Source organism: Chaetodon auriga, chromosome 4 (assembly GCF_051107435.1).
Source record: "Chaetodon auriga isolate fChaAug3 chromosome 4, fChaAug3.hap1, whole genome shotgun sequence".
Lineage (NCBI taxonomy): Eukaryota > Metazoa > Chordata > Actinopteri > Chaetodontiformes > Chaetodontidae > Chaetodon > Chaetodon auriga.
Window position 1 is genome coordinate 7,933,265 of NC_135077.1, and position 15,430 is coordinate 7,948,694.

At 40.6% G+C, this 15,430-nt stretch overlaps 1 protein-coding gene across 1 annotated transcript in view; it reads right to left on the minus strand.

Annotated features, from left to right (window-relative positions):
• Positions 1-14,941, minus strand: part of rbm20 (RNA binding motif protein 20) — a 43,987-nt gene extending 29,046 nt beyond the window's left edge. The window contains exon 1 of the mRNA XM_076729252.1: positions 14,823-14,941. Coding sequence (XP_076585367.1) covers positions 14,823-14,941 — 119 coding nt within the window. The remainder of the gene's footprint in view (positions 1-14,822) is intronic.
• Positions 14,942-15,430: the final 489 nt, after the last annotated feature.

Here is a 15,430-nt window from a genome sequence, read left to right on the forward strand (position 1 = left end):
AATTCTACTCTAAACCAAAAATTAATTAACCTTTTTTCCATACATCATCTGAGAGGGGGGAAACCAGAGCCGGCCGGGGGAGGGGCGAGCGTGTCAGATCTAAAGAAAAATGACATGGTAGGATTTGACGTTTCTGTTCACAAAGTGCTCGTGCATTACATGGGGACGTATTCCTGATGCCTGTGCAAGACAATAAACTTTTAGAAAGCCAAACTGAGGCGGAGAAGTTTTATCTTCACAGTTTATCTGCGAGAGGGAACTGGCAAATCCGCACCGCAGGGAGGCAGGAAGGTCACTGCCCCGCTATCTTCACACTGATGAGTCACTGACAGCTGTGTCTGAGCTGCTCCAGACCCACACACAAAAACACGAATGTCATTTTATTTATTTCATGTGCACTGCACTCTCTATGGCAGTTCATGTGACTCAGATAAATGTGGAGTAACAGATTCGTATCAGCAGTGCAATTATATCGAATTACTTAAGAACAACTATCTGAAAGGGGAAGTCAGAGGCCTCCATCGGTGCCCTCCCACCTGCCACTAATTACCTGGGAGGTTAAATGACAGGAAACTTTTTGGTATGGGTTTTGACCTTCTGCTGATAAACAGAGACCCTCGCGCCCCCCTCTCTCATCACACTGGGTATTTTAGGTGGCCAATTAGCATGCCTGATTTCTAATCTGTTCCTCGTACTGCCAGGCATTACAGCGCTGCTCGATCATTTTCTCATTCTGTCTCTGCATGCATCTACAACCCTCTCTCACCGTCTCTTTGCCTCTTGGACGCTTTTCTCTGTTTCACCCTCTCCGCCTCCGCACTTTCTTCCTCTCTCTTTCGCCATGCCTCCCCAGACGCACACACACAGACATCCCTTCACTGTCTCTGACACTCCCTGATACTGGCAGGAGTGAGGCTGATAGCAGAAGCCAGAAATAGAGGTTGACGTAAGATGGTTTCTACCTTGGAGCCCACACCATGAACTAATGTTGGAAACAGGGACTTTGGGAATGCAAAGCTGTCTCTAACGCCTGAAAATAATAAAAACAATTGTTTGTGTTGTTGTTACTATTGTCAATCGGTAAAAGTTCAGAGTAGTTTGTGAGCTGCTTCTTCATCCAGTGCACTTGTTTGTTTTCCTTGACAGTCTCAGCTGTAGCCGACATCCTGCCTCATCACCAGGCGATGGCATAACTGTCTTGTCCAGTATGAACACTCGAGAGGATGACCTTATGGCAAGTCCATCATTCTTGCCTAATGCCGGATGAATCAGATTTGTTTGAGCTACACCCTCCAACAAAATGTCAAACCAAAGCAAAACAAACTTGTCCAACATGGGTCGGGCCAAAGAATAGGTGCAGTCACACTTCTACGCGGTCGACTGACGCAGTGTGGGTGAGTCTTTGTGTACACAAATGTGAATGTATGTGGGAAGTGAAATTGAGAGAAAAACACAATGTTGGAAAAAGAACAATGTGTCAAACACTGAAAGAAACAATTACATAACAGAGATGAGTCAAGTGCAGTGATAACATGAAGAGGACTCTTTGGCTTTCATTCACTTGTTTGTCCTTGACCGAAGATCTGTAAGACCAATTAAAACATCGCCATTAAAGCTAAAGAGGACAAGCATTTTCAATAACAATCCATAAAAAAGAAAAAAAGAAAAAAGATTTACTGTGATCTTCAAACTTGTTACATCAACAGTGATGCATGACCTGACCTAGTTTCCAGAATAACTGTTTTGGTGTTATGTAAGGTTTGTGTTAACAGACAGTGCAGTGACTCACTCCAGACCCACAAACCTTTACATGACTCACCATTACACTCAAAATATACTACTGCTCCACACTTTGAGACACTCAAAGACACTTCAATTGAAGAGGCTGAGCTTCATCACAGACCTGACTCTTCTTTTTTTTTATCTCTGCCTCTTCAATTGAGGGAGGACTGAAGACAAAAGAGTTATACTTCTGTTTCAGGGTGCAAAGGCAAGCAGCCTCCCAGGTGATGCTGCTGCTGCTGGGACCGACATTCACCTCCTTAGGTATCTATATGCTGAGCCTACATGGGCTCTGTGGAAACCATGCGTTGACTGCATGAACCTGATCAGGTTTGGATTTCCTCTTACCTGAAATATTTCAATATAAACAGGAAATAGAGCACCTTTCTCATAACCACCCCTTGGATGCTCTTGAGCAAGGCACTTATCCTCCTTAACCAAACTTTGGTCGTGTAACTGCTTACTATTACTACTAACTTTCTGCTGTACCATAACTTCTTCTTCATCTTGAGATAAACCACGTGTCATAGCTCATTTTGCCTATTCGGAGCCAAGAATGACATCAAGAATGAACATTCAGTTTGTGTGGAAGCTTCACTTAAATGCCGAGCAGGATGCCGGCGTTCCGCTGGGACCGACAGAGTTAAACATTTTCAGCTAAAGATTTTCCGCTGGACAAACCTGATTTCTTGGACATTCTTGTGCACATCTAAATAAGTACATTTCCCCGTGTGAGAACAGCCAAGAGTGAACAGTAAGCTATTTGTCAAATGCAAACAGAGTCTAAAAACATTCTGTGCTCTCCCACCGCAGAGCCCCTTGCTGAGCCGATAGTCTGATGGCTACGACCAAAAAGAGAAAATAAAACTCTTCAAGTTGCAGAGTCATATATAACTACAGGTAATTTATAGAGCATTACTTTAATGCACTTTAAATATACCAGCCTCTGATGAGGACTAGCCAAATGCATGTAAATGCATATCATGACCGTGTTATTACACAGTACATAAACACATTCTCACATTTCCTTTTCCCAATTTCTCCCAAACCTCTTCACTGACTGATTGATTTTAAATGTAAAAGCAGTTGAAAAAACATTGGACGCTCTCAGGTGCTGAGCCACTGTTACAGAGGTGCATTGTGAAATTACCACAGTGTCTGAGTTTGGAAAACATATTCATAAATGACTGCCCTCAACTTATTTACTATAATGTTGCAGAGAGTTTGGCAAGGTGCCATGGTTTTTGATTACAGGAAAGATAATACAAAGTGGGCTTGGTGACAGACTGAGTGGTTCTCACTGGTGGCAATGCGGTCTCATGAGAGACTCTCCTTATTGCCATCCTGCGCAGGCCATTTAACTCTAATCCCTTAAAGTAAATCTGTTCCAAAGCTCTGTGGGATCCCACTGGTGTAAAACCTGCGGCTAAAGTGTGAAACAGGGTGGTTAAGTTGATGTGTAACTCTAGCCGCAGTATTTCTGCTAAATAAGAGTTTCTTATTTGAAAAGTTGGAACAGAAAACTCTTCTCTTGCCACAGCAACTGACTGCAGACAGCATCATCATTTTGCCCACAGACACAACGCCAAAGGAATGCATGTTCAAATAATGGGGGACATTGAAAAAGTAATACGTATATTGTACTTTGATTGCAGAAGATGTAAAATGAATTTGCAGGATGTAAATCTAAAGTGCAAAATGCGATGGATTTGCTAAAGACTCCACATGACGAAACAGACCGTACATTTGTGAAATAGAGAGAACAGTGATACATCTGATGCTGTGCTGGCTTTGTATTCTAGTAAGTTAACATAAATTCAGATGAAGTCATCATATTTAGTTTTCACAAATCCTTCACAGTCATTGACTGCATGAAGTGTACAAACCAAAGACATCACACTTGGTATCTGCTTGTTTTTGTCTCAAATTACCGACACCCGACAGTGTCTGATCATTGTTCTGCTGCACCGTCCAAAAATTGAGTGCTAAATTAGGGTTAGGTGTCCTACACTGCTCAGCTAATATGTACAGTATGTGAACATCCATAAACATCCTTAAAGCTGAAAGTCAGCACCTCATGCTCAAACACCATTGTTTCATTTCAAATGCTGTGCAGGAAACTGCCCGACTGAACTCCATGAAAAGAAAAGAGAAAACTCATTCTGACATCTCTTATTTAAATATCATGCCACACAGTATCAAAGCATTCTCCACTGTCAACAACACCACAGAACGTTCTGTTCGCCTGCTTCCTCTGGTGGCAGAGGCTGCTCGCACAACCAAGATCCAATTCTCCACAGTGGGTTTCAGACATTTCTATCCATTAACATTGCTGTTGATCATATGTACACATTATAATTGCTGAAATGTACAGTTATAAATTAATCTCAACCTCTCATTACAATCCCCCAGACCCCCTGACCCCAGCATTCCAAATACACCTGCTGGTAAATAAAGGAGGGCGGGTTGGAGATATGGCAGGTTTGATAATTTATACACCGCCCACCTGGTGCCCTCCAGACAGCATATGTTCTCAATGTGTCAGACTACCACCTACTGCCTCAGACCAGCTTTCCCTTTCGCCTCAGGCAAGGAAAAACAAATAGGAATGGGTCGAAAAGCAACATGAGCCAACCCTATTGCATGTCCCACTGTATCTTAATACCACCACAAATCACCAAGCTTCTTCAAGCTGCCACTCATTGCCACATATGGTCCGAAGTGTATACGTATGAAAAGTGCAGATGCAACCTCTGCTATAAGTTTACATACAGAGTAATAATTTGGTGTAATAATTTGGTGAAAACACAGAGGCTGTTAATTGGATTGAGTGACACTAATGTTGGGAATACCTTTCTTTGATAGAAAAGAGCCTCCATGTTGTTGTGGGACACTGCTGACCCCAAATCCATAAATCTGGATCTGTAAGACACTTGTTTTAGAACCGACACGTGCTGTTTTACTACCTAAAAAACACACAAGTCAGTATGGTATTTCTTAAGTGCTTTGCACGTACAGCATATTCATGTAAAGTAAGCAAACTGCTGCATGATACAATATTTTAATGACAAAAAAATACAAAGAAAAAATCAAATCCATCAAATATTAATATGGTAGTTAAAGCTGATTACACATAGCCAAAGCCCTGCTAATGGGATGGGGGCCTCATGCTTACCTTCACCCTGACAGTGACAGAATTCAAGCTTGAATTCAATATTACACCACAAAACAGCAAAACACTCATATACAAAAAAAATACCCCAAATAAGTAGCATCCAGTCTACCCTCAGTCCAACGTGAGAGGATGAAGAAGAAGCACTGTGCAGAGAGCATCATCTAACCACTTGTCAATCATGTTGAAGGTAAACTGCACCCGGTAAGTCACTGAATGTAACAGTAAAAACAACGTTTGCTGAAGCTCTTGGCAAGCGACCGTTATCACCACTACCACCTGTTCCCAACACAGACCCCGTTTGGTGGCAAAAAAAAGAAGTGACAGCGACAGAAGGAAAATAAGAGTTAACATCAGTGTTGCTTCCCACTGCTGAAGAGGAGACAGCTTTTGGTGGTTTACAGTATGAATTCGACAGGCGCCCAATTCTTAAATATAACACCTTTCAAAAATGAGTCTGAGCTGCTCACCTAAAACAGGAAGATAAACATGATAGGCGCTTTTGTGATCGTTAAAGCCAAAGCAAGCTATAGAAGTTGGCACTTCGTACTGACGCATCGACTCGTTTCCTGGTTGGGTCATTTTAAGACAAGACTCGGGTTGTTAAGTATAAAGGCTGCCACGCGTCAAGTGAGTCATTTAATTCAAACATTCACGGAAATGCGCCTACTGTCCCCTCTGAGCCACCACAGATGATTCATGGAAGGCTTTAAATGTACAGCATGAAGCGGCAGACAGTTTACATACATACAAAAACTAATCCTGGGTTTGAAGACAGCCATGAAATGAGACTGCCATACTTACTGTGGCAGATTATCTGAGATGATGTTCATAAAAAACTGAAATGAACAGAAACAAATCTTTCCAAGGTGACAAACCCATTTTACCCTTCTGTGTGTGTGTGTGTGTGTGTGTGTGTGTGTGTGTGTGTGTGTGTGTGTGTGTGTGTGTGCATGTGTGTGTGCTGCACCTGTGGTGGAGGTACAGTGAATTTGATTTCCTGTACTTTGGCCGTCTCACCGTGTGGACAACAGCAAAATGCCTTTGGGGTGAGCACACGTGCTACAATCTCCCCTGGCCTCAGCTGTCGGTGCCGGCCTAGCAGAGCAGAGCAGAGTGGCTGCTTGGGAATTAAAACAGGAGGTGGGTTTATGTGTCACTTAGACACCCCTACTCTCCTACTGGTAAATCTGGAGGGCAACATGCTTCCAGCACATTCTCCAAATTTGTGACTGAGGCGGTTCTGTGAACTGTGTGTGTGATGTGTGACCTTGCAGCGGTGTCCACATAGCGATCTCGCAGGGTGAAAGCAAAGACATTTGCCTCTATTAATTACAAAAATTGGAAGACACAACAAGCTTTAGCACTCAAGTCAATAGTGACTTATTTACAACGTTAGTCTGACCCAAGCTGTCTCGTTTGAAATAGCATCTTACTCACTTCAAGGTCAAAACCTACAGATTCATCAACCGCAAACACACACCCAGGGTGACACACACGGCTGAAACACGTTGTAAAAACATCTAGATTCCAGTTTATGTGCTCACTCTGCATAGTTAGTAGCTGCAGCAAATAATTCTGATTTGTACATGATTTGTTAACTAAGCCTAAATTTAACTTTTCACATCCGGGTTGTTCCAAGAGATCTTGAGGGGCCACATGACATAAATTTTGTCATCTGCACATTCCCATGTGGACCCCCATGTGGATTTCTGTGCACCCCCTCACATTTGTGACCACGCTGACTCTACGCGCCTGCAATTTCACTCTGTGGAACACATCCTCGCACGCAGAAAACTCAGCCTAGAAAAATAAGTGGCTACTGCACAGCGAGGCAGGCGCCAGGCTGAGGCCGTGGCGTGCTCGTCTGATCGACATAGCGTGCTCAGACACAGGTCCCAGTGTTTTTGGTGTGTAACATACAAATGTCAAAAAAGGGACTTTGCATGTGGCAATCAAAGCAGCAGCAGCATCTAATCCTCTACTTTCCCTCCCTTTGTTATCTCATGAACAAATACCAATAAGTGTCTGATTGACATCAGGGAGCAGAGGCTTCCTACTCACGTTAGCCTTGCCAGGAGAAAACAGCACGGCAGTGGCAGCACTGACAGCATCTTAAAACTGTATCTGACTCACTCATGAATCATGGAATCAAATGTGGGAATTAATAATGCTTAATTCAGGCAAAGAGCCCACACACTCCAGCCTACCTTCACCACCTAGTACCTGCAGTACCTGCTCAGCAAAATGCACTGGACATTTTTAAAAAACATTTTTTTTTCCCTCTACAAAGTTAACCTACTTCCTGCTTCCTACTACTGCCCTTCACTTTCCTTAAATTTCTGCATTCATTTTTCAAGTCTCACTAAAAGATCTGCAGGATTTACACATTTAAAATATTATCCCACTTGCAAATGAATAAATAAAGCATGCAAGAAACGGAGGTTCCTGGTGCACAATGGGAACAGAAGAACTTCACGTACAAAGCTTTGACCATCTACATTTTAAAGAATATACAGTATTACATTCAACTATGTGATAACACAGTCAGTCCTGTCGCATCCACCACTTCTGCTGCTATTTTGTTTTTTGTTTTTTTTAACCAAATCCGAACGACAGCAGCAGCAGCCCAGCAGAGCACTTCCTGCTCTCCATCCAGTTGTACTGACGGTCCCGTTTCAACGCAGTTCGAAAAAAATCAAACGTTTCCCTCATGGTCTGTCATTCATCCTCTATTGGAACGAATGACTTGTGCTTTCCGCTAATCCGAAAAGCCGATGCCACATGGTTTAGATGTGTGCAGAACTGTTGTCATTTCTGTCTGCCATTTTTAAGATTTTGTCTTGCCTCAGCACCGGCACTCCTGTTTGCATTTCGCCTCACTCTTAAACACTACTGCACTTCTTTTAAAATGTCATTTACTCGATTTTATGCATTCTATGTTCTCCAGTTGTAACTTCAGTTTATTATTACTGACTAGGTTTTATGTTCCATCTCATGCTATGCATTGTCTTCACTCTATTTTCATCCTTATTTTATATCTTATTTTTGTCATAGTTTTATTTTTACTATCATTATCACAAAGTGAGTTTTATTCCTCATCTTATCTTACATTGATTTTCTATTCCTGTTTTCATGCTCTCTCTCTTTTTTATCTGAAGCATTTGGTTCATATAATTTCTCTGATGTACAGCACTGTGAGCTGGATTTATTGCATGAAAGGTGGTATACAAATACATTTGATTGTTATTATTAATTGTAGTTTTAGTAGTGGTATTAGAGTCCAAGGGGATGACCTTGCAATGACAAATGCAAAACAATGTCAGTTGGGACCTCATAATATGAGGTTTTTATTTCAGACATAGAGAAGGTTCACTGTACAGTAAGTTCTTCAAAAACTTTGGAAAATATGGGATCACTGAATGTCCCTGAGAATTGATTGGTGGAGAACGACACTAATGTCTCATTCGCCATCTATCTCCCAAAAAAAGACAGCCAGTAGAAAATTATATACAAGTATGCTGAGGATTTTTATTCCTATATTCTGTAAGGAAATGACTCATGATCAGCCATGTAGATTTGGACTGAATTAAAAAAAAAAAAAAAAAAAAAAAAAGTGTAAAATATAAATCAATTCAATTCAATTATGCACATATAAAAAAAAACAAACACACACACACACACACACACAACACCACACACTAGAAAATGAAAGAACAAAAACAAAAAAAACACAATGTACACACACAGACACACAGACACACACAGACACACAGACACACACAGACACACACACACACACACACACACACACACGTGAATTTAAGCTCTTCAATCTAATCTAAAAATTTACACTTGTATATTTATCTCATTTTAACACCAGTCCTGCAGCCTGCACTTCAGATTTCCCATGGGGCAGTGCACCAGTTTCATATGAACAACCCTTTAAATTTAGACGGTGTTCACATCAAGACCTTTAAACTCTGCCAGCTCATATATTTAAGCATTACAGACTGCTAAGGTAGTGATGAAGAGATGATCCCAGAGGACTGATCGTCTCCTAATTAATGACTAATGACCTTAAGTTAACTTTTTGTCCCCATAACTAACGATACTAACGATCGGTTTATTCACCACCTGAAAATCTCACACCTGTGCTGACAAATGATTCCAATGCAGTAAAGTAAAACTCACTTTTGGCTATTTATATTTTTCTTAAATGTCTGCTTTCTACAGCACCTTGTAACTCTGGTTTGGAAAGGTACTTTATAAATAAAGTTTACATATATACTTACTATTTGGAGCACTGTACTGACAAAACCATAACATTCTGTGCAACTGTCTTTCTTAATCATCCTGCTAATCTTAAGGGCAGTCACAGGGTCTCACGGCACTGTGGGATAATGATCAACACAGTTTCAAGAGCAAAAGTGCATTGATACACAGCAATGTGACAGATTTGTATGCTAATTGTAGTTCTAGGTCACTAGCATGAATAGATGGCTGTGCAGCTTTATGCTTCATCTGTATGTGAGTTTGCTGCCGTTACTGACGGCTCTGGGCAACTGTAATAAAGCCATACAAATTATATCACAGCTTCTCATTGTATTAACATTGTACAAGCTGACAATTTGTCTGTATCACATCAAAAGACCGTCACACTCACATTACAGCTTCATTTATAGCGGCCCAAGACCAAAACTGCTTTGATTTGAGGATTAACTGGTGTATCCTGCTCAAGCCTGTCCAAGTTAAGTGCAAATCTGATTGGTAAATATATATAGATGAAAATACCTGACAACACTCTTTCTCTCCATCACTCCATTTATCTAACACTCTATCTTTTAATGTTGATACAGTGTATAAAGACATTTAAGCCTCTTTAACTCTGTCCACTCTCATTGTTCCAGATAGTTAGCCCTGCTAAGTCTACCAACTCAACGCCTGTAAACCCTTCTCCACGTGAGCATAATACTGCATGCTGCAGGATGAAACCCACAGATTACATCAAATCTGCATCATCGAGGTTGCAAATCTCTGGCATTACAGTAAAAAGAAAAGCTAATGACAACTACAAAATAGACCAAGCAGAAGAGTTCCAGCGCTTTTAAAGGTGCAGTGGCCAAGATTTCTATTTGAAATGACTCTTGTCTGCTGTAGTCTCTGACCATTTGAGGGGCGTCTCCACAAATCAGAGAATAATGGTGTTTTGTTACATAGTTTACAAGCTGTATGCTAAAATAGTTTAAGAATATGCAATAGTTTTGTCTATGGAACGATGTGTGCTGAATCAAGTACTGTAGACACAAAGTCGAGAAGATCATTCCATCCACCGTAACTATGACGCCATACAGGCAAACCCTTTTTGGGAGTGATGGAGCAGAGTGGGTAACATATATGGTTTATTTTTTCTAGATGGAGCCATTGCTGAAATTATATTTCATTATATGAATTTGGTGCCTTTGTCCAAAGTGTCTGACAATAAGTGCATTCAAACTCAGTGTTAACCTCTGTGGTTAACACAGATTAATTATGTGGTTAATGGTTGCTGTTCTGCTTTGTCACCTTCTGTACCTGCCACTCGAATTTAATTTGGACAAATAAGGTAAGTTTACGATGTCTCAGTCGGACAGAATGGGACATTCTTCTTCTTATGGCTGACATCATGGGTATTTTTAACATAACAGCCTGATGCTGATTTAATGGTGTAATCACAGGATGTACCTATACTTGTCTTATGTCACCCTGAAAGAAGACGCCAACATGGCCATGGTAACTATGAGGCCTCAGAGGCCCCTGCCTGATGCCATGCAACTGTCAGCCATTTAACATCAAGATTAGCCACAGTTGCTGCCACGTGTCAACACAGCAATGAACACATGCTTAAGGTGGTGCTGGGGGAGGGAGATGGTAGTAAAACTGCAGAAGGTGACACAATAAATAAACAATTCGTCTGCACAAAGGGAGAGAAAAATCTTCTCATCTACAAAGTGTGGCAAGGACACAAGTAACCTACTGCCTCCACGGTTAGATGTATCCTATAATAAGAACAGTTGCTAAAGAAGAGATAACATCCCGTCCCTGGGGCAGTGAGGATTTCATGTTAATATCACAAACGACACCCTAAGGAGGCTGGAGGCAACAGATTCACCTCCTTTTCCATTTCCCCAATGTCACAGAGCTGTAAAGCCAACTCACTAATCAATCGTCACATCTAAGTCCAGACAAGCATTTGGGAAGAGCCACATGAGGTGCGGGAGAGCCCACCAGATTAGCTCTTGTTAATGACCTTCAGTGGGACAGGACTGAAACTCTCACTCCCTCAGTCAGGTTGAGTTATCTGTGGGATATCTGCTGTAATATTCTGAACGATTTAACCACCCATCCGGTCAGACAGACACAGACAGACGGACAGATCACTGATCACACACTGGAACAAAAACCAAACAATCACGTTTCATGATAACAATATTAGGTGCAACTAACAAATATTGTTGACTTAAGGGTGTAGACTAAAATAACTGCTGTATTTGTTCTTGTCCAGCTGTGGTTAAACACATCAAATTAGTTGAAAAGTGCATTAAAATACTGAAACTAAACTTGCATTTTTTTTGTAATATGACCATAACTCCATCATTACCGAATCGTCCTAATGCTGTTGAAATTGGCATAAGAAACAGGAGTGACGTGAAATGACTAGCAGTTTTTACAACTAGCCGCAAAAAGAGAAGGCACCATGACACCAAAAGGATTTATTCTAAATTGCTTTTACAAATCAAAAGAAACCCTTTAGCTTTTATACTCTCTGAGTGTCACAAAAGCAATATAAAAACATCTGGCGCCTTCAGGTTATGAAGCGTGGCTGCAGCTCAAACCCGTAAACACATGAAGTGTGAGCCCCAATAAAGCAGAATAAATGCCATAAAAGCACAACTCGGTGAGATTTAGCTTTCCTGTGGCATTTCCCACATCAGTGTACTGATAAAGAGCAGAAGAGACTGCAGTACAAAGGACAAGGTTGCTTAGACAACTTTCCCTTCTTTGACATGCTGTCAGAGTGATATAGCGCCAGCAGGTGGAAAGAGTGGCGAGATGAGGAAAGTGAAATAGGAAAAAGAGGGACGGAATGACTGCTAATGTGAAAATGATGAGACAAAACATGTTAACCATGCTTAACTAATCTCTTTGACCGTAAATCTCTGGAGGCACAATCCATCAGAGGGCACTCACCGTCAAAACAAAAGGAAAGGAGCGTCCTCGACCATAACTCAAGCCACCTGGATCCTCCAGTGCTCCCATTATTCAACATGCCACTTGTCTCTGACAGCTTTTCAGATCTTGCTCCCCTGACTTCACAATAAGGAGCTTCACTATAAGGCTGCTGGACTGACTACAGTATCAGTTTGTTACTGTATTTCTTATAACTTTATGCTAATTTTGTTGTTCTTGTTTGTTATTTTGTAATTTTTTATTTTTATTTTATTTTTTTGGTTTAACTACGACACCTACAGCACTCCTGATTGTCCAAGAATGAGGATCGCTCTTTCTTTTTCTTTTTTAACTGAGGCCCTTTAAGGGAGTTTATTTAGAAAGCTTAGCTGGGCCATGGGCCTTTGTGAAAGTGGGCCTCATAATATTGGCCTATACAAGTAAACCTGCCACACAGGAGAATAATTCAATTTTGTTCTCTCTTTCACGAAGCTGAGCTGCATTTTTGATCTGTTTATTTTGGAATTTCAGATTTTTCAGTACTTTACTGTTAAGTAATCAACAAGTATTGGAAAATCTTGAAAACAAGTTGGGTCAAAGGATCGAGGATTGTACAGAGTGCAAAGCCCCTCCAGGCAAATTCATCATTTATCACACTGGGCTATACAAATAAAACTGACTTGATTTGACTTAACTAATTATACTGTAAGTCTTAAGTATTTGCAATTTAAAGCCAATCAATTAATTAGAGTGTAACTAAATTCACTGCAGTATATGTTATATTAGAGTAGTAGAGAGATAATAGTAACATTATAACATTACAATATGTGCAATTATAATGGCATACACATAAGTAGTTGTCAATGAACAGAACTTAATAAATAAATGTTTCTCAGAAGTAATCTTATTAGCTCAGACAAGACAAGCCTGCAGGATATCAGGTGGGGCAGCTCATCCTTAATTTGTTGACGATCTAAAATAAGCAGCGGACTGAAAATCCATGTATGGACTGCTGAACCCTTTCACTTTGTCGCATAGCAAATAATCCAGTGCAATGTCACCACCAACACATTTACACTAAATACACCTAATTAGCTCTAATTCATTCTCATTAATAGGTTCATGACAAATATCTGACGAATAAAACCTGCTTCCAGTAGCACACAGAAAGGCTGCACGGGACTGCATTTTCTTTAATGGTAACAATCAGATATTCAGTCTTTAACACAAATAACATGACTGGACCCATCACTGTTTGCTAATGTGGACAACAGCCCAATTAAAAAATGTAAAAAAAGGATCATTTAGCCCTCAGTTAATATGCAACGGCGCAACGTGTTCGACTGCAGTTTAGCTGCGAGATGAGTGTCGTAACCTCACACAGTGTGGAGATGCAGCTGTATCGCTGAGCTGACAGAATGGATTTTGGGCCTTGCCATGTTTTCACAGCAGGAGGTCTGAAAAATGACTTCTCCACATGCATTTCTGTTTCAAAGACATTACATTCAAACATCTTTTTAAAATGATCTTCTGAGGTCTTCTAGACATCTTTTAATCATTTTAATTTAGCTAACAGAAAGAGATTTTTTGTTGATTCATTTGTTTAACTTGTTTAACTAATCTTACAAATTGTGCACATTGCTGTATTTTGAGATAACAATGTTTATTTCCTTGTGGGTAAACTCTAAGACAGATAACAGAGCAGCAAACAGTGCAGTTAATTCTATTTAATTTGTGACCATCAAACAATTTAACACCCGTATGTAAGTGTTCTGAAAATGTGCTTCTAGCATTTTTGTATTTATATGGCTTTTAAAAAAATACAGTAATTCTATTTTATCTCCTTGATGCACACAACGATTATAATAAATGTAAAAACAGAAAATAAGATGCAACTTTTCAAGCTGTTCAAAATTCTCGTCTTTGTAAAAAACAGCTACCAAAGATTTGACTTGATTTGATTCACTGGCAGTTAAAATTAAGATGATGAGTTCTTATGTTTTGTAGCCAATTAACATTTTCTTTCCTTAAACCTTGTCACCATTTTAAGATCTTGAAACAAGGAACAAATTAAATAACGAATTGTACAACAAACGACACATAACAGATGGAGTGATCTTGATCAAGTCTCACCTTCACTCAGGCCAGTTTTTACTGCACACAAACATCTATATGACATACAGAAATGTTCTTTTCCTTTTTTAAAATACAAACATTACTTCAAAAGATGAAACTACTAAATATTAGATAAACTAACTACAGGTTAATGGAGAGCTTATATTCTTGTTTTTTAAAGTTTTATAGTGTTTCTTTAAATTTTGATTTTTACTAAGACTACGTATATCGTCCACTCTATACAGACTTCTTGGAAATATCCAACAGCTTGGTTCTGCAGATGATGGCTTTATTAACACCAAACTCATACCAGACACATTGCGGGACATTTCATGCGAGCAGACATTCCAGCACGGTCAGAATTCATCTTCCAGAAAGACTTCCCACCAGCACAGCCTCTTTTTGAAATTACAGTGAACTCATGAATACCAGCACCCAAATCCTTGCGGAACAAATGAATTTTTCATACAGTCATGTGACCACCAGACATGTGCCTACACTGTACATAACTCCTAATTCTGTGGTGGGCGTAACTTCCTCTTACCTCTGCAGGAGCTCACTCGTCTCAGGAGGGTATCCACCACTTTGTCCTTTTCCCAGCATTTTTGTATGGCCTCTCTTGACACTCTCAGTGCTACTTGTCCGATCCCAAGCTTGCTGCATGGCAAAACCAACTCCCTAGCACCACCTGCAGCCTTAACACCCCTAACCTCACCAAACACCCCCCTCAAAAATAACTTTCACAGTCCAAAGACAGCAAATCGTGATGGGTCAACTTTCTCTAGCCTGCTCTGTTCTTCTCTCCCCTTACTGCGTGGGCAGATGACAGAAAGGCCAGCAGGCGGGAAAAGACCGGCTACTAAGCACTTCAGCAGGGGCTCTTCCACTCAGCTACTCCTGATCGACAGCAGCAAAGGCACCAATGCCCCCTTTAGCCTCTTCTCTCCAACTCTCCTTCTCTATAAACTGCGCTATATATCCTGACAAGACTTTCCCTATCTTCCTTTCTTCTCTGCTGCGTCAAAAGATGGGGAAATCAGAGCAGAGCCTCTTCAAAGGGAAACAGGAGGTTGACTGAGTGACGTTTAAGAGGGAATAACAGACGAGGTGGACTCAGGGGACAGCAGAAGGGGGGTGAGCTGAAAGGAACCA